This window comes from Chrysochloris asiatica, unplaced genomic scaffold, assembly GCF_000296735.1.
Source record: "Chrysochloris asiatica unplaced genomic scaffold, ChrAsi1.0 scaffold00210, whole genome shotgun sequence".
In the NCBI taxonomy this organism is placed as follows: Eukaryota; Metazoa; Chordata; class Mammalia; order Afrosoricida; family Chrysochloridae; genus Chrysochloris; species Chrysochloris asiatica.
The window spans coordinates 4,718,513-4,738,416 of NW_006408728.1; the positions used below are offsets into that span (position 1 = coordinate 4,718,513).

General features: G+C 39.0%; 1 protein-coding gene across 1 annotated transcript in view; it reads right to left on the reverse strand.

Annotated features, from left to right (window-relative positions):
- The window catches only part of HMCN1 (hemicentin 1), a 665,929-nt gene extending 647,039 nt beyond the window's left edge, over nt 1–18,890 (reverse strand). The window contains exon 1 of the mRNA XM_006872707.1: nt 18,623–18,890. Within this exon, the coding sequence (XP_006872769.1) occupies nt 18,623–18,890 (268 nt within the window). The remainder of the gene's footprint in view (nt 1–18,622) is intronic.
- Between the last annotated feature and the right edge of the window lie 1,014 nt (nt 18,891–19,904).

Below are 19,904 nucleotides of genomic sequence, written 5' to 3' on the forward strand. Positions count from 1 at the left end.
ATCAATGTAAAACTAATGTTCTCCCATGTAAACTATCATATAACTCACAATAAAACATTAAAAAAAAAAAAAACTAAGCCTTCAGTATGAATTACACCTCATCAAAAAACAAGAATTCTCACAACTGGACCAGAAGACAACATTGTGATAGATGGAGAAAAGACTGAAGGATTGTCCAGGATTTAATTTTACTTGGATCCACACTCAACAGTCAAAGAATCAGCATTCAATAAATTAAGTGACAACTGAATCAGGCAAAACTGCTGCAAAAGATTTCCTTAAAGTGTTAAAAAGCAAAGATGTCACTTTCAGGACTAAGGTGTGCCTGATCCAAGTCCTGATATTTTCAATCACCTCATATGTATGTGAAAGCTGGAAACAGAATAATGAAGACCAGGGAAGAAGAATTAATGCATTTGAATTATGGTATGAGCGAAGAACACTGAATGTACTATGAACTGCCAGAAGAACAAACACGTACAAAAAAGTAGAGCCAGAATGTTCTTTAGAAGTGAGGATGGAAAGACTTTGTCTCACGTACTTTGGAAATGTTCTCAGGAGGGACCAGTCCCTGGGAAAGGACATCATGCTTGATAAAGCAGAGGGTCAGTGAAAAAGGAAGACCCCCCCCCCCAATGAGATGAATTGACACAATGACTACAACAAGAAGTTCAAACACAGCAATTGTAAGGAGGGCTCAGGCCCAGACTTCGTTCTATCTGTTGTCATTAGGAACCCTGTGAGTTAGAACAGACTGGAGGGCACTTAACAACATAGGTCTATACACTTCTAAAGGAATTGTTTCCATGTCTCTAACCCCTTCCTGAAGAATTCTAGGCTCTTCCATCTATACCATGTCAAAACTGCTGTTCTGGCATCCTCAACAGAACTTAAATTGTTTTCCTTTCCTATGTTCTTTGAACTTAGGGAATAACAACAACAAAATCTGAATGGACAAGATCAAGGCTGTTGGACGGATAAAGTAAGGTTTTCCAATGAAATTCTCATAGGACAGACCTTGATGACACGTACCAACAACAAGGAGACTAAGACAAGTGTATTACTGAGAAAACTTGTTACAGTCATGACCAATCACATAGACAGGTTTAAACATGTTTGGTTTGGAATAAACCCATGTGTATGAACTGGAATAGCAATACTTTTTGACTTACCCTCATATAATCATGTGGAGAGTTGTAAGATTGGGTGGTTAGGGAAGACCTCGCTGAGGAAATGACTTTGAGCCAAGAACCATATAATTATTGTACAAGTCATTCCAAGGGGCTGGGCAAAGAAGGGACAGAAAGGACAATAGCTCGAGAGGGAAAGTGTGCCTGGTTTGACCTTTGGCTATTTGAATAATTGTATATTCCTGAGTGTTTTGGTGCACATCCAAAATACACACACACACACACACAGAGAGAAGGAATAAAAGCAAATACTTTTGAATGATGAAGCACGCAGGGGATTGTAATCATTGCAATGAAACGAATAGGATAGGATCAATGTAAAACTGATGTTCTCCCATGTAAACCATCACTCGATTCACAACAAAAACTTAAAAAAAAAAGAGAGAGAGAGGCCGATACATGAATTAGAAGTAAGTGAGTAAGGAAATCAGAAAGGTGAGGTGGGGTCTTTCATTTAAAGGGATCCGGCTGGCAATCTAGGGAGAAACGCAGAGAGATCAGCTGAAGTGGCTGGGGCTAGGGCAGTAGGGGTGGAGATCAAATTAAAAGTAGAACTTGTGGAGGGATTGGATATGGGATGTGACAGGAAAAGAGGTGTCCGTGACGACTCTAAGGGCTTTGTCTGGAACAACTGTGCTAAAAGAGGAGCACCTTTAAAATGAGGAGCCAGAGAAAAACACAAGGAGAAACACAAGGAGTTGAGGGTTGCTGCAGATACATGAGGGGTACCTCTTAGGTGAATTAATGATATGATGCTGGAGAATAGTGCACTGGACTGCAAGGTTGATTTGAAACACAAGGTTGAGAGCTCAAGCTCACCAGCCACTCCTCAGAAACACTATACAGGGTCGCAATGGGTCAGAACCAACTTGACAGCACTTAACAACAACATAGTGTTTCAGAAGCTGTAATTCCTTGTTGTTGTTAGGTATCAGTGAGTCAGTACCAACTGATAGCACCCTTATGCATAACAGAATGAAACACAACCCTGTCCTGTGCCAACTTTACCCCTTTACGGGCACTGAAAGCCTCATCTTTTTCCCTCGCAGCAGCTGGTGGGCTCAAACTGCCAACCCCGCAGTTAGTAGCTCAATCCTTATCCTACATAGCAGTAGCACTCCCCTCTGTGCCATTATTACCATTACAGGACACTACTGAATACTGACTTTATGCCTGATTTCATATTAATGTTTTACATGCTTTTTTTTTTTCACCCTATTCCTCACAACTCTACATAGACAGTACATTTGTTATTATCACAAAAATAATAGAAAACTAATTCTTGGGGGATATACTAACTTACTATTACTCCAAGAAGGAGTCCTGGAGTAGCACTGTAGTATAAGCATGCAAACCTCAAGGTCAGTTTGAACCTCAGGGTTGGTGGTTCAAACTCACCAGCTGCCCCTTGGAAACCCTACACAGGGTCACTATGAGTCAGAACCGACTCAACCATACTTAACAACAATATTATTCCAAGGCAGGCCTATTTAATGTTAAAATACATTCACTTAAACCTGTACCATTGTGTCTAACTTTACTTTGTCAAGATAAGTCAAATCAACTTTTAATTTTTGTTACATTGTAGAAGGAATAAAAAAGTGGCAACAATATAAAGGAATCTTGGTATGGTGTTATAAGATAAGTGTTGAACTGCTAACTACAACGTCAGTAGTTCAAACCCACCAGCCATTCCTCAGAAACCCTATACACGGTTGCTATGAGTAGGAACTACCTCCATGGCACTTGACAGCAACAACAATATAAAAAAGCACAAATTAAGTTCAGAAAAATATACAATAAATATAAAAAGGAATCTCAATATTAATAATAATAACTCTCAATTTGGAAAAGGAGTGTGAGAATAATTAGACAACTTGAAGAATGTAATCATGGTCACTGAATAATACATGTAGAAATTATTGAATTGATATATGTTTTCTTGTTTACATTTTCATAACAATAAAAAAGGCTTTAAAATGACTTTTTTTTTCAATCTTTCAGGAGAGGAGAGTTCCTTGAAGGAGGTGAAATTTTTCTAAAATCCTTTACTCACAGAAAGGATAATGTCTGGCACCTGGGAGAAATTCCAACATAGGGTGTGGCTTAGGAGGAAACTTCAAGGCAAAAGAGATGATGTGATCAAGGGGCGGGTAAGCACGTTCACCTAAGAAGCGCAGGGTAGACCCTCTGGGGAATCCAAAACAATAGAAATGATGACGCTTTCTGTGTGTTCTGCAGAGGGCTTTGAAGTACAAATAATGAACTAAACAGAAAGGCAAGACAGATTTCACTTTGAATCTCAAAAACGGATATTCCAGATACTGCAATGTCTTCGTAGAACATTGTTCTCTGTAATTTAATTAGCTAATTTTCTTATTTATATTTAACATATTCTCTTGACCTTCTACTTCATTTAAAAAAAAAAAAAATTAGGGAAAAAATCCACCTCAAGACTTTATCTCTTCTCTGTCACCTACAAATCTCATTCAAGCAGCCTCTCTCCTTCAGATGTTAGCAAGAGCAGCTAACGGTTGCCCTAAAGCATTTTTGGTGGTAATCAATGTGCCTTCCATGCCTGTGAACTTTAAGGAATTCCTCCCACCTGCTGTATATAACAGGGCTTCAAGGAAAGTTCTCAGAGATTTTGGTGCTAGTGGGAAAAATGCTCTAATTAGTGTGTTTGAAGTTTCCAAAATAAAAAACTGAGGGGTATACAAACACACGATATTTTGGAACCCAGGCATGATTTCCAAAATCCCTACCTGCTCTATAATTCTCACCATTTCAAAGATAAAGTACAAATACTCAGCATCTCAATAAAAATCAAACAAAAAAGTTTTACTTAATGTCATGTTTTAAGGAGTTCTGGTAGCATAGTGGGTTACGAGTTGGGCTGCTGACCAGAAGGTCAGCATTTCAAATCTACCAGCCACTCCATTGGAAAAAGATGAGGCTTTCTGCTCCTGTAAAGATTTACATCCTCAGAAACCCAAAACAGGGCACATAACCACCATAACCACATAACCACCACCACCACCAATGTCATGTTTTAAAAGTAAAATTTACAGATTTCTTTAAACTCTAATTATTTCTAGAATTAAGTAACTCCGCAAACACAATAATGCCTCTCCCCATACTTCCCACTGAGAACCCTATTCCTATCCAAAAAGGTATAAGAGTTCAGAAACTATGAACTCTCCATTTTAAAATTTTATCATAAATATCTAGAACTGAAACTTTCTAAAAAGAGAGTTTTGGGGTCTGGGTCTGGCTTTATAACGTTAATGGCTCAGTGCTGCCTTTGCCCTGCCTTCTAAGATACATCTCATCAATCTAATACATCTATCAAACAAAAGAAGGCAAAAATAACTTGTGGAAAGCTACCCTGTAGGAACATTGAATGTTTTCTTAGAGTGTATATAATATAAGCCTCAATTGTTTCATATATAAAATAAAGACATATACCATTTAGAATCTGTGAGGCTTAAATGAGATAAAGCATATAATATATCTAGTTCAGCATGTAATTTACAGTCTTCCTTGCCATTATAAATCTAGATAGCAATGCATTCACTATTAAAATGAAAAACAAAGCAAAAAAGCAGTTACCTTTAAGTAGACACCAACTCAAGATGACCCCAAATATGTCAGAGTAGAACTGGGTTGCACAGGGTTTTGATGGCTGATTTTTCCAAAGCAGATCACCAGGACTCTCTTCTGAGGTACTTCTGGGTGAACTCAAAACTCTAGCCTTTCAGTTAGCAGCTGAGTGCATTAACCATTTGCATTATATCTACTACAGATATTGGAGGAGAATATTGAAATTGCCATGGGCTGACAAAAGAATCAATAGATCATTTTGGAAGAAGTGCAGCCAGAGTGCTCCTTAGAGGCCAGGTTGGCCAAACTTCATCTCTCATACTTTGGACATATTGTCAGGAGGGAGCAGTCGGTAGAGAAGGATATCATGTTTGGTAAGGGGGAGGGTCAGAGTAAAAGAGGAAGACCCCCAACAACATGGATTGGCCAAGTGGAAGCATTGATGGACTCAAGCGTGGCAACAATAGTGAGGTTGGCCCAGGATCAGGCAGTGTTTCGTTCTGCTCTGCATAATGTCGCTATGGGTTAATACCAACTCGATGACATCTAACAACAACAACACTGTACTGACAACAAATAAAACGGTAGTTGTTATTTTTTTAGCAATCAAAGTATGCTACTAAACCTGTCAATAAGATAGGTCAGATGAGGTGTTTGTTTAGGGGTCCCTTCTAGTCACAGTGGCCTCAGAACTATCACTAACCAATAGTCAGCCTCAAAGTTACAACCAGGATGCTAAAAATGTCTAGGATAAATCACACAGTTAGACAGTGTTCAGGCATTACAAATTCATCTTTTGATGAACTGCAATTTATCTTGGAAACAGCAGCTGGCTTTATTAAGCTCCAACTTTCTCAGAGCCTGAATAATATCTCACATTATGGCAGACCCTCAGTTAGAACCATGCAGCCTGCACAATCCACCCTACTTTACATCACCATCATCTGTGGGGCCTGGGACCACAGTGCAGACCATTCATCTTCTCTATTACACTCATCTTTGTTTCCTCCTTCCTGGTCTATTCTTTCACCAGCCTATGCCTTGTAACCCAGCATTCATACTTTAACTGAAACAAGGTTCTCCCTTAATGGCACCTCCTCTCCTGCATCCTTCCCAGGGGGACCTGTTCATTCTCCATCACTCCATGTACATCAGGGTCAGCAGGGAGGTTTTATCCACCCTTCGTCCAATGCTTCTTTACCTGCCTGAGAAAACAACTGCCATTCTGAAGTACATGTGACCTATGTCACCCTCTAAGCCTCTACTGACTTCTCAATAATTCTTTTTATTTTTGGAACTTTTCATTATGAGTTGAGTCCCAGTTTACAAAGTGAATTAGTTTTCTACTCAACATTTCATACACATTTTGTTTTGTTGCACTGATTGCAATCACCACAATGTAACAACACTCTTCCCATTTTCTTTCTGTGTTTACTGTTTCCACTCATCCTTCTTGCTGTCCTGCTTTCTGAACTTTCTCAATGGGCAAATGCTGCCCTTTTGATCTTTTATGCTCAATTGGTCTAAAGAATGTGTACCTCCTATATTGTTCAGCTTAAAAACCTGTCTGTTATTTGATTGAAAACTGATCTACAAATATAAGTTTAGTTCCAACCTTGAAATATGTCCAAGGACCACTGCCTCACGTATTTCATCAGTCTCTATCAGACCAGTAAGACTTTTCTTATTATTATTTTGAGTTTTGTTCTACATTTTCTCCCTCTCTACCCAGGATCTCTTTATTGCCATCCCTTTCAGAGTGGTTGGTACTGGTACACAGACAGCATCTAATTCTTCTGATCTCAAGACTGTGGAGGTATAAGGAGTCCTGGTGTGGCGCTGAGGGTTAATGCGTCCGACTGCAAAGCCGCTTGAACTGCAAGGTCAGCAGTTCAAGCTCACCAACTGCTCCTCGTAAACCCTATATAGGGTCACTATGGGTCGGAACCAACTCGACAGCACTTAACAACAATAACAACTAGTTTGTGTGGCCTATTAGTCCACTGGACTCATTATTTCCTTGTCTTTGATTTTTTTTTCACTCTTTGTTTTGCTACTTCTTTGCTCCCACCATGGAGAAGCCAAAGATGGACCTCACAAGCTTCTAAGATCCCCAGTTACTACTCACCTAAGTAGGACAGAGAACATTGTGTTTGTGGACTGTGCTGTGCTAACTGACCTTGACGACCACCCTAAGACTGTGGTCCTGAGCTCCAGACACAGTGATTTATTTCCTCAAGGTATTTGGTTATGGCTTAGAAGTTTTCATAAGGAGCTCTGATAGCATAGTGGTTATAAGTCGGGTAGCTAAATTCAAGATCATCAGTTCAAAACTACTATCCATTCTGTGGGAGAAATGTGAGGCTTTCTGCTCCCATAAAGATTTACAGGCTCGGAAACCCTACACAGGGTCACTATGAGTCAAAACTGACTCCACGGCACATACCCATCACCACCAAGAACTTTTCATTACTTTGCCCCCTTTATGTTTTACTATATTCAAGTATATATTTGTAGCAAATATAAATACATATGTAGAAATATTCTTTATCAAACCTATATATTCATAGATGTAGTCCCATTCAGCAACCTACACCTGTTGAGTATGAGTATTTATTTATCTATGTACCTACTCATAGATTATTGTTATTAGTAACTAGAGGGTAAAAACCGAAACACCGAAATCTGCTACCAGTAAGTTGATTACAACTCACAGCAACCCTATTTGGCATTCCCAAGACTTTAAGCCTTCACAGGAGCAGGCAACCTCATTCTTCTCCTGTGGAGCCACTGTTGGGTTTCAACAACTGACCTAGTGATTAGCAGTCCAATGCTTATCCTACAGCACCACCAGAACCCCATGTATTGACTTGGGTAAAGGAAAAAGTCATAGACCATAAGGATAAGGTCAGCACCAAATGATCAAGGCAGGAAGGCACTGGGAGGAACACGAGTTAAAGGCAACAAACAAACAAAACACAAAACAAACCCACTACCATAAAGTCAATTCCAAGTCATAGTGATCCTGTATGGGTTTTTCAGGGCTGTAAATCTATTCCAGAGCACAAAGCCTCATTTTTCTCCCATGGAGCAGCTGGTGGGTGTATAACTGCTAAGCTTGTGGTTTGCAGTCTAGTGTTTACACGACAGTGCTTCCAGGGCTCCTCAAAGGAAACAAAAGAAAATACTAATACTTGCACAATCCTTCAATAATAGTAATATCAATAATTCTTATTAAATAAAAATTTGATGGCGGACTTACTGTTTTCCTTGCCGTTCCAAACTCATATTTTCTGAGTTACTGTAAACATTCATGTTCAATTACACAACCTCAAGGTCCTTGATCTGTTCAATCCTACTATTTCCATCCTGGTTTAACTTCCTATGATCATTTACTTTGGCTATTCTTATCAGCAAGTTCAACTTCTTTGTCATATTGTTATTCACATACAAAATTCCAACCCTTGCCAGTCTAGTATATCCAGATATGACCCTAGGATCTGTCACTTCAACCTCTCATCAATATCCTCCTCAACTATATCTTATTTCTTCAGTCACATTTGCTCAATTAAATTCCCATCTTGGATCAAACAGACAGTCAACCTCAAAAGGTACATACACCCAGGATGCTGAATGCTTCTAAGAAAAATAACACATTTAAACAGTGTCCAGGCATTTCAAATGCATCTTCTGAGCACAACTCATCTTGGATAGCCTCCTACATGCCTAAAGTCTGCTTATTTCTCCCAAAATCCACTATTGATCTAAAGCTCTTACCCTTTAATATCCTCCCTCCTCTTATTTAAAAACCATTTTTTTCTGCTGCTTAAGAGAAAAGAGAGACTTTCAGACAGGAAGTAATTCTTTAGTTGCACTTCCACTAACTCCTTGTTCATCTACTACCTGCTTCTCTTCTCTTACAGTACTTGCCTATAGCCAATCTCTCTACTTCGCAACTCATCCCCTTTTGCATACTCAAAGTACTGGTTTCATAGATTATCTATTCTCTCTTTAACATTCTTATTCATTTGTACTTTATTGACTCTCAGCAGTGATTAAACATTCTCTCCTTGCTCCCATTTTGAAAACAAGCATTCTTTCTCAACCCTTGTTGCTGTTAACTGCTGTTGAATCGGTTCTAACTCATAGCCATCCTGTATAGGGTTTCCGAGGAGTAGCTGGTAAGCTTGAACTGTCAACCTTGCAATTCAAACTGACCTTGCAGTCCAGAGCATTAAAACTCACAGTGCCACACCTTCTCAATTCCAAAGGCCCCAAAATGTTTACTGAAAACTTACTTTGCATAAGGATTGTGCTACATTTTGGATATCCAGCATAGTGGCACAAGTCGGGGTGCAAACCTCAAGGTCAGCACTTTGAAACTACCAGCCATTCCATGGGAGAAAGACGAGGCTTTTTGCTCCTGTAAAAATTTACAGCCTCGGAAACCCTACTCGGGGTCACTATGAGTCGGAACCAACTTCACAGCACACAACCACCAACAACCACTATTATTTTAATCAATCTACAAATCAACCTTACAAGATAATTATATTATCATCCCCAGTTTACTGAAAATGAAGCACATAGCAATTAAGATAATATAGCAAATAATTGGTAGGACCAGATTTCCAACTCAAGTATCAGATTCCAGAGTCTGTGCTACCAGCCACTAAGTTATATTTCATGAAGGAAGCATACCATATGTGCTAGATCCATTTTCTTATCATTTCAACTTTCTGATCTCACAATTCCAATAAAACTATCTTTTTAAGCTCAACATCATTTAGCCTTTGTTAATAGTAACTTTAGAAATGGAGGGAGTTGACCACTTATCCTTATGACTAACAACTTTTTAGCTACCCCAACACTGCACATTCTTGTTTCTTTTCCTATTTACGCAGACTCCTTTAGACACTTCTCTTCTTCTACTTGTCTTTTAAATGCTTGTGTTCTCTAGAGTTCTATCCTGTCTCCTTTCTTTTCTCAGTTTACACACTCTCCTTGAATGATCTCATCCATTCCGAATGCTTCAACTGTCATTTATATGAGTTTCAAGTGGACTAAACAGCTATTTGGCACTATTATAGTATATATACTAACAATGACAGTTGGAAATTCTGAGGAGTGATACCTGGAAATAGACAGGCCACCCAAACAGATTTATACAAGGGAACACTTACTTTGATAAATTTAACATAGGTCAAGGTCTGGGTCTTGGAATTACAAACTCAGAAACTTGAACTCGACTGTCAGAATATTTTAAACAATAGAGACAAATCTATAAAACTGGGATGCCAAACTATGAGTTACCAATGAGGAATATAATTGTCTCATGAATCTGACGTATGTGTCAGTCTAACCAGACCATTTTCTCCCGATAAGGAAAGTACATGAGGTTACATTTTCTGTAAGCACATAACTAGAACAAGGAGAGTTAATAGTAGGGTCTAAATATGCAATGACATCATAGGATACTTACAAGAGTAAGCAGTTCATCACCACAGTTGGAATATTCCTGATGGGTGGACTAGTTATTCAAGAATAGTATAAATAAATACCTTAAGCTATAGGCAGAACGTGGTTGTGCACTGCTCAGTTGCCTCTGTGACTCTTTTTCATTGTTGATTGCCCCATACTTTTGGCTGATACTTTATAAGCAATACTTATGTAAAGAGCTGACTACTATGCCCTCTCTTAAAGCTAACTTCACAGATCTTTTATCTCCTACTCTATGCTGATTTAATGTTTAATTTACTATAAACTTTCATGTTCAACTACACAACCTTAAGGGCCTTGAAGGCAATGAACGGAATGGTTGCAAAAACTTCATGGAAAAATGGAAATAAAATATAACGGAATTTTTGAAGCCCCCTCATATTTCCCTCTTTTTCAAATTTTTATGGCTCAATCCAATCCACTTAACTTTTAAAATAGCTCAGAAATTCTCTTCTGTGTCCAAGGCATCTCAATATTTCTATCCTGAACTGTTGCAATCACCTCAGATTTCACCTCCCAAATCTTTGGACTACTTTGTTCCAAAACATGACAGTGGTAAAAACCTGAAGTGCAAATCAAATCATGTCACTTGTCACTTATAATCGTTAAGGTTTCCCATAGTGCTCAGTATGAGCTCCAAACTTCTAAATGCTTTCATTAAACTGCTTTTACGCATGCGCTTTTTTTTTCTGGTTTCAACCCACACCTTAGTTCCAGAAAATCTTTGCAAACCATCAGAACCAAGAGCCTGAGCATGACACAGAACAGCGGGCTCCCCAGTCCACAGAGCAAGTAAAGCTGAGTGGCTTTGGGTAGGACACTTGCTTACAGAGTGGGGTTCCACTTCATTAGGGGAGTTAAGTTTGCTAAACATGGAGCTAGATTCGAGTTCCTTCAGGCCAAGGCTTACGGTGAAATGGTGTGCCCTATGAGCATTTATCAGTAGTCCAGTGAAAACACTGTAACGTCAGAGCAGGGCAGAGGCAAGGCCAAGGGGCTGATGGCCAGGAGAGGCCTGCCTGTGGACACAACAAAGGAGAGGCTGTCCTAACCAGAACTATGTCTTGAACATTCCTGCCCTTGAATTGTAACTTGTTAACTTCTCTAATAAACCAGGTAATTATGAATACAGTGTCTGAGTTCTATGTGATCACTGCACTGAATTATCGAACCAAGAGGAGAAGCAGCGTTACAATGGGAGGGATGGTAGGTGCTCATTTTTACACATGTCTTTCTTTGTCTGAACCAAAATTACCTAGAACAGCCTCTGACAAACAGTAAGAAGTCAATCAGTGAATGGATGAATTAGTAAATTAATAAATGAATATAATTACTTATCTTTGGGTCTTTAGATTCTCTTGCTGGTTTCTCAATTACCAGGTAGTGGTCTGGGGTTTAAAGGGTCAGTGTAGCAAAGATTACAAACATTGAATTTATTTAAGTGGTACTAGCATAGTGGTTACGAATCGGGCTGCGAACCTGAAGGTCAGCAGTTTAAAACTACCAGCTGTTCTGTGGGAGAAGGATAAGGCTTTCTGCTCTCGTAAAGATTTACAGCCTCGGAAACCCTGTACAGGGTTGCTATGAGTCGGAACCCACTCCACAGCACATAGCCATCATCAACCAAGCAAAATTGACCTTGTTTGAACTAGCCTTTGCCCTTATGTATATTAATTGCTAAATTATACAAGGAGGGTTTTTAAACTTAATTTTTTGCCATATGGTACAAATGCTCTACCATTTTCCTTGATAACTGACTTCCCTCTAGTACCTTTTCAATGTGTGAAAGACAAATGTGATTCATTTAATAAGAGCAGCAGCCCCATTCATTCTATGCTATTTTTATTGTTAAGTGCTACTGAGTCAGTTCCAACTCACAGCAATCCTATAGAGGGTTTCCAAGTTGCTGCTGGATTTGAACCACCAATCTTGTGGTTACCAGTCTAGTACTAATCCTACAGTGCCACATCAGCATTCCAATCAGTCTACAGAACTTTTAGACGATGTTTCACATATATTGTTTTACTAAGCAAAAGAGCATAATTAAGTGCTAAGAGGTGATAGATATCATAACATAAGCTCCTTTTTAAAGTTTCCCTTTTCTCCATGGAAATGGACACTCCTCATAAGAATTATCAGAAAATACAAAACCAAGGTTGAGAATCCCTGTAGGAAGATTCACAAGAAATGTGGGTCTTTTGTTTCCATAAATGCTTCCTAGACACCCACTTAATTATTGTGGCATTCCTTCAGCAGTCCAGTTACGATGGACAGATGGGCAGACTGCCTTATAGCATACAACAGAACTAGTCCAGACTATATACAAACCCCTCATAAAACCATCAGCTACACAAATATTCAGTGACTTCCCAAGACTCAAGCACTTACCCAGGTCACAATGATTCTCCTACTTCCGACTTAAATGAGAAAATTATGTTGTTAGTTTTATTATTCTTACTGTTGTTTTGACTTAAAAAGTAAAATCACAGATTAAAAAGGGAGGATTAAAATTCCCAGAGAAATCATCTATTTTTGTCTCCAGCATTCCTTCACTCAATCATTCATTCATTCATTCATTCCTGAGAAATTTCTGGAGGCATACTGTGTGCCAAGGCTGTCAAAGGAATGTAGCAGTTCCTGCCCAAGGAGCTTAATGTTTAGTCGGGGAGAAAGATAAGTAAGCAGAGTGATAAAGGTCAGGGTAGGCTGTCTAGAATGGTCATTGTCTGTTTAACTAAAGAACCATAAACAAAGCAAATTCAGATTTACAGCTTACAAAAAGAAAAGTTTGCTCTATGAAAGCCGTAAAAAGATTCCATTAAATGGGAAGTCCTCTTCTTACATTTAAAATATTCAATTTACCAAAATTTGGTCTTTGTACCTTGGGAGAATGTATTTATTGTGTTTTGATTGTGCAAAGTGAAACAAGTCTACATATTCTCTGAAAACATCCAGCCATACAGGGTTCACTCTCTTAGGTTAAAATATTTTCTCATCCTGAGAAACAAAGTTACTGTTGTCCAACCAAAGTTACAAAAGCTGTCACTCCTTAGTTTTAGTACATTTCCTCCAGTTAGATTTATTTTGCACCTAAAAGATCAATCTTTTTTTCTTTTAAGTAAAACACTGTTTGCATGTAGGATGACCTACTGGCAAAAGAAGACAACATATCAGTTCTTGGCTCTTTCTCTGTACATCCTGAAACTGAAAACATTTCCAAGTGATGTTCCGTTTGTATGGATTTGTATTAGTTTATTCAGGGCCCGAATGTGCTATATTTTCCTTATAAAAAGCTGTTTGTTGACTATAATTCCAGGTAAATGTTCTATTTCTCAAATATGCTAAGACACTCTTTTTGTAAAACAAGTACTAAACAATACAGAGAAAATCCTTGAGGTTTCATTGGTTTTATTGCAATGAAGCTCTTAAACACAAAGGCATGCTATGCTGATGTTTTTCCCAATGAATGGGGACCTTCTTTTTGGGATTTCTTTGTAGTTAATTTACATTTAATTATATTGTGCTAATTAAAATCATAGGCTTTGGTATTTTATACCAAAGGTCTGGAGAGTTAAACGATTCATTTAAATGACAAATGGCTTACAATAAACCAATTGCCTGTGCTTTCCACCATGTTTGTGGTGGTTAGGTGTCCTGGAGTCAGTACTGATTCATAGTGTCCCTGTGCACAATAGAATGAAATACTGCCCAGTCCTGTGCCATCTACTATATTACACTTGTATTTTATAAAACACTAGCTGAAATGTTTATCAAAACTAAAATGAATGGAGGTCTCACGAACAAAACTGTTCAGCAGTTGGGCACAGTAATAGTATTACATCGATTTCTAGTTCCTCTTCTCCCATTCTCTATTAAATTCATTATAAACAAGTTTTTGCTCCCAATCAATTCACTGAAACTGCTCTTGTTGAGTTACCAGTGGCATCCACACAGTTAACTCTAATAGTCAATTCTCAGTTCTGAAGAGTCCTGCTCCCTTGAAACACTCTCTGCTCATGACTTCTAGGACAACACACGCATACTTTTCTCCTAATTCCCTGACTTCAATTAGTCAGGCTGCTTTGTTGGCTTATCCTTGTCTCTATGATTTCTACACACTGAAGTATCCATCCCAAGGCTCGGTCCTCAGACCCTTCCTATCCTGAGTGGTGTCATCTAATCAGAATCAAATGCTATCTACATATATGCCTTTGAATTCCAAATTTACTTCTCTGACCTAGAAATTCTCTCTCTGAACTGGAATCTCATATATCCAACTGCTTTCTTAATATTTCCACTTGGATGACAAAAGACATGTTAAACTTAAGAGCACGCTAAAACAAAAGCCTCATTTCCCCTCTCCAACCCTGCTTCTCCCTCATTCTTCATCTTAGTATGACCACACCATACTTCTAGTATGCAAATGAGAATATATCTTGTCATCTGGTTTTTTATTTGAGTTTTTCAATCCATTAGCAGATGCTTTTTATCTTAAATATACACACTGACTCCACTGATTTCTAAAAACGTCCAAAGCTACAAACTTGACCATCAACCTCACCTAACTTTATTGCAATAGTCTAACTATCCGCCCTACTTACACCCTTGCCCCACATTAGACTATGAGCAAGCAACAGAATGGTCATGTAAGCACATAGATCAGATCATGTTGCTGTCCTCTTCCAAACCCTAATGTGGCTGCCCTTTCATGCAGAGTAAAAGCCAAAGTCACAGTGACCTATAAGTTCTTTCATGACTGCCTGGTCTTTTCTCTGACTTGACCTCCTAACTTCTCCCAAATCACTCACTGTGCTCCAGCCACATGGTCTTTTCACTGCTTCTTGAACATGTCAGATGCTCTTGTCATGAGAGTTTTTCATTCATTGTTCCTCTGACTGCAAGTCTTTCCCCAAATATCCTAATTGCTCCCTCCTTACCTCCTTAAGGTTCTTATTTAAATGTGACCTGTTCAGTTGGTTTCCCTGCCAACCACACATAATTGACATCTTAATACTCACAGCTCACCCCAAACTCCCTCTTGTCTTTTTCCTGCTTTTAATTTTTTCCATAGCAATTTTCACCATCAGACACACATATGATTTTCTTTATTGCCTAGCTTCCTCTAATAGAATGTAAGCCCCATGAGGACAAGGACTTCTATCATTTTTACTCTCTTTTGTATCTTCAGTGCCAAAAATGAAGCCTGAAATATAGTACATGCGTGAGCGAGTGAGCAAGTGAATGAGTGAATGAATGAGAATTGGCACAAGATATCCAAATGTGGGAACATAATTGTGAAAGGAGAAAATTTTTTGTTTTATTTAAAGCAACTCATTAAACACACTGCCCCATTCTCTTTCCTTCTGTCTCTCCTACCTGATTACTAAAATAAGAGAAAATGAAAGGTAAGTAAGGAAAAGAGCCATCGTCAAAGGGAACCCATCAGCCCTCCTTAATTTGTGTTCTGAGGAAGACAGGAATATAATTTGAGAGTTGTAAAAAGCACAGCAAAAGGCAGTGCATGAAATGTGATTGTGAAGCTAGAAATTCCATCGTAAACACAGTTAGCATCAAAAGGTTGGTTTGACTTTGCAAGACCCCTGTTCTTTTCCAATACCTTCTCCCACTACATGTATATTTCTGATGCTGTTAACCATGCACTGCCTACATGCAGCATACTCTAAATGATTTCATCACCTCTTGGCCCTTTTGCTAGATATTCTTCCTCCCCTAAAACTGTCTCATGTGTGTTTTCATGTTTACCCTAATCCTCACCTCCAAACATATACCTTGTCCCAACTCCTAATGTAGAAGTCCTAAGAAATCATCTGCAAAGCCCTAAATGTTTTTGCCAAAAGCTTTAGACTATACCCCAAATCTGATGTGATAGTAGGTGCCAAAGGGCTTTGAAAAGCTGAAAGTATTTAAAGTTACCATTATAATTATTACATTAAGTCCCAAAATTTGTGTCAATTGTATCACTCTGTCATAAGAATTTAGGGACTATAAAGAGTAAATAAATAAAAACAAGGAGTTATAAAATGTTTGTAGGACATATACCTTATAGATGTTCAAATCCAATTCTCTCATTTTATAGTTTAGGAAACTAAGATTCTGAAAGGCAAAGTAACTTCTCTAATATCTCACAGTAAAAGAGCCAGTCCCCATTCAAGACCCTTTCTATCACTGGAAGCTGATGTGATTAATCAGAACTATAAATGATTCAGAAACTCTTAAGGATTTTACACAAACCCACAGAGAGAAACAGAGAGAGAATGTCTCAGATTCACCCAAAGAATGTAGAATCTGTCAGAGTCAATTAAAAGACTACGTTAAAGATTAGTAGTCTTTTACCTTCTATTTCCCTCAAATCTTCAAAAAGATTTCAAACAAAGTCTTAGAATACAGAAATCATTGGCCACTTCTCTCTACTTTGAATTACAATGGAAACATACTTAATATTTTTACTGAATCATATATACAATTAATTTTATGGAACCAATTTAAGATCATCATTTTCTCATACAATTTAATTTTAAAAAGCTCTAATTTATTAGCCATCTACTATTAACAAGCCAAGTTTCCTCCACTTTGATTCATGATTGCTAAACTATAAGAAAGTCAACCCCAGCAATGTTCAAACTTTCCCATTTTCTAACAATTGGAAGGCAGAACACCATAATACAATTTTCTCAACTTTTTTATCACTTTAAAATATGTTGGTTCCGTTTCCATTTATGACTTGAGGCAATTTCTGTGTTCTGTTTGCAGTGACACAATTTCACAAAAGGGTTTTTCTTTTTTTTAAATCTGATTTGTTTGTTTTGTTTTTGGAGAAAAGCAATTTGTGGTGTTAATTACAGAAAACAATTTTACTTCATTTTAAAATCAATGTCAGATTCATTCAAATAAAAGAAACATCTTTAGGGTTTTTCCAAAAGCATAAGAACCCCAAGCTGCACCACACTTGGCATCTTGCCATTTAATGAATTAAAACATCACAATACATGAGGTGTTTTAGTAAGACAGGAAACACAGTAAATGCCATTCATGTCTTTATTCAAATATAGAAATCATTCCATATTGAATTGATCTAGACTCATGTATACATATATATGATATATATGTATATATTTACATATAGAGAGGAAGAGAAGTTATTTTCATCCTTTGAAGAACATGAAAAACTTCTATTTCCCTCTAAATTTCTCCCAGTGACACTTTCTGAAACTGCTGAAGCCTGCCACATTTAATGCCTAGCAATAATTTGAACAAATGCCAAATTTACAAAGAAAGAATTTGAGATTCTCAGTATCAGGCGCTAGGGAAGAGGTGTGTCAAGGTCTTCTAGAGAAGAGAGAAAATTTCAAAGCAGGAAAAATGTGGGAGAACAGTGGGGGAGGAATTTTTAGAAACCATTGCTTTATTTCTTCAACTGGGCAGCAGCAGCAGCATGTGCTAATGAAACTCAGGTGGATATTAGACAGCAAGCCCTAGGGCTCCCCCTGCTATGTTGCCCTCCCTGACCACAATGAGGGCTCCTATGAGCCTCACAGAAAGGTACCACTTTAAAGAGAAATTGAAAAAAGTAAACAGGATCATATTACAGTGGAGCAGCTGAAATCTATTGCCGAGGGGCAGAAATAAAGTTATTTTGCTTCAACTACCTTTAAAGCACACAGACATACCAAATTACATGCATTTCTACTGGATGAAACATGGACACTATGTGTGAACCTAACTAATAATGCCGTGGTCTAAAGATCCAGTTAAGAAATGAATGGCTTCTCTCTTTTACTTTCATCTCTTCAGTTCTCCTAGAAGCTATTACTTACTACTTCAGTGTGTCTCACACAACAGGGTGCTTTTCCCCTCTTATGTGAGTTATCCCGACAGACTGCTCTTAACCTGGATGTTAGCTGCTGAATACCCATATCCAAATCTGCCTTTTTCAATTAAGCATTTTTAACTTTAAGATGGAAAATCAATTAATTCTCATTTTGATACTATTGCTTAGGACTCTAGGTTCTGGCTTTCTGGTTTTCATAAGTTGACATTTCTATGAGTTGGGGATAGGGGGGCTTGGAGGTAGGGGAACACTGTACAAGCTCCCTAAATAAGCCATTTACTCCACAACTGAGACTTGAATAGAATTCAGAGAGCAAACGCAGATGCAGTGCAATTCTTTGTTACAACTGTATTCGGTTACACTTTTTTTAAAAAAAAGTTTTGTTGGCTTTTTTTTTTTAACTGATACAAACACTTTCACAGCATTAGAAATCATGTAATCATGAGAAATAGCAAGTACAAAGAATAAATATTTCCCTTACCTGGATCATGGAAAGGCACCAAAGCAAAGTTGAAAAGAGGTCTCTTAGGTCTTTTCAAAGATGTCTCCAAAATTTTTGAAGCCCCTTCGATAACCTGAACTAAATCATCATACATAGAACCAGTCACATCAAACACAAAAGCCAAAGTGGAGGCCCCCTCGGGAATTTCCTCGGCCCTGCTCTCAGACTGGGGGCTAGCATCTTGAGCTAGGGAAGAATAAAGAAGAGCGAACAGGAATACTGTGCGGACAATCTCCCAGGAAATCATGTTGTTGATTTTTTTCCCCCTGAGCGCCTAAGCACTGTGTTTAGCACTCCTCAATAACAGGCAGAGGGTTTCCTCTCAGAGTAACTCATTGGACTCTTGAAATCTCTTTGAACTAGCAAAAAAAGTTTGGAGCTGAGAATCAAATGTGTTCAAGTACCAAACTCCAATCCCTCCTAGGGCTGAGCATGGAAGAGATGCGGCAGCTTTTGTCTAGACGCAGCTTCCTCCGGTGGCTCGAGAATGCTATCTGCCCGCGGGCGCTGGGAAGCGTGTCTGGGGGTGTGCAAGCCAAGCGCCCAGTCCATGCCCCGGGAGCAGCTGTGAGCCCTGCGGCGCCGCGGCCAGAGTCCGACTGCCCTCCCAGCTGCCGCCACCGCCGCGCTCACGGCTGGGCCAGCGACTGAGGCTCCCAACTTTCCACTGTTGCAGCTCTAGAGCAAGGAGGGGAGCCCTGGCTCGGCCTCGCCTCCTGATTGGCCAGTTGCATTCCCCTTCCTTTGCTCTGAAGCTCCCCCACCTCTTGAGTGTAACTCCTCTCTCCACGGATTTTAGGGTCAACTCAGTACCCGCGAAGCGCTTACTGTGTCAGCTCCACTCCAACCGGCATTGTTTCTAACCTACAAAACCCTCAGTATAAACAACGACTTTCAAGAATGTGTGGCGAAGACCCAAACTGAGGGACACCACAATAGAGAGCACAAAGGGAATTTTCTTTTCCTGATGTGCACAACGCTGCTTCAGACACCTCTTTCATAATTCTTCCCAGAAGCCAAAACTTCTCAGCCCAGTCTCAGTCCCTCAGCCCACAACTCAGCCCAGCCAGAAGGGGGAGCTGGAAATGGAAATTGCTCTCAACTGGGCTGCAGCAGCCCTATCAGCCTTTGATCTTCTCAGGGCTTACGGAGTTGTAGGGAAGGGAGGGAGGAAAGAGTTGGATGTACAAGGAGCAGGGAGGAAAAGGAAAGAGTTTCTTAAGGGAAGTGAGAGAGACTGCAGGAACTGGGGAGTCTCTGA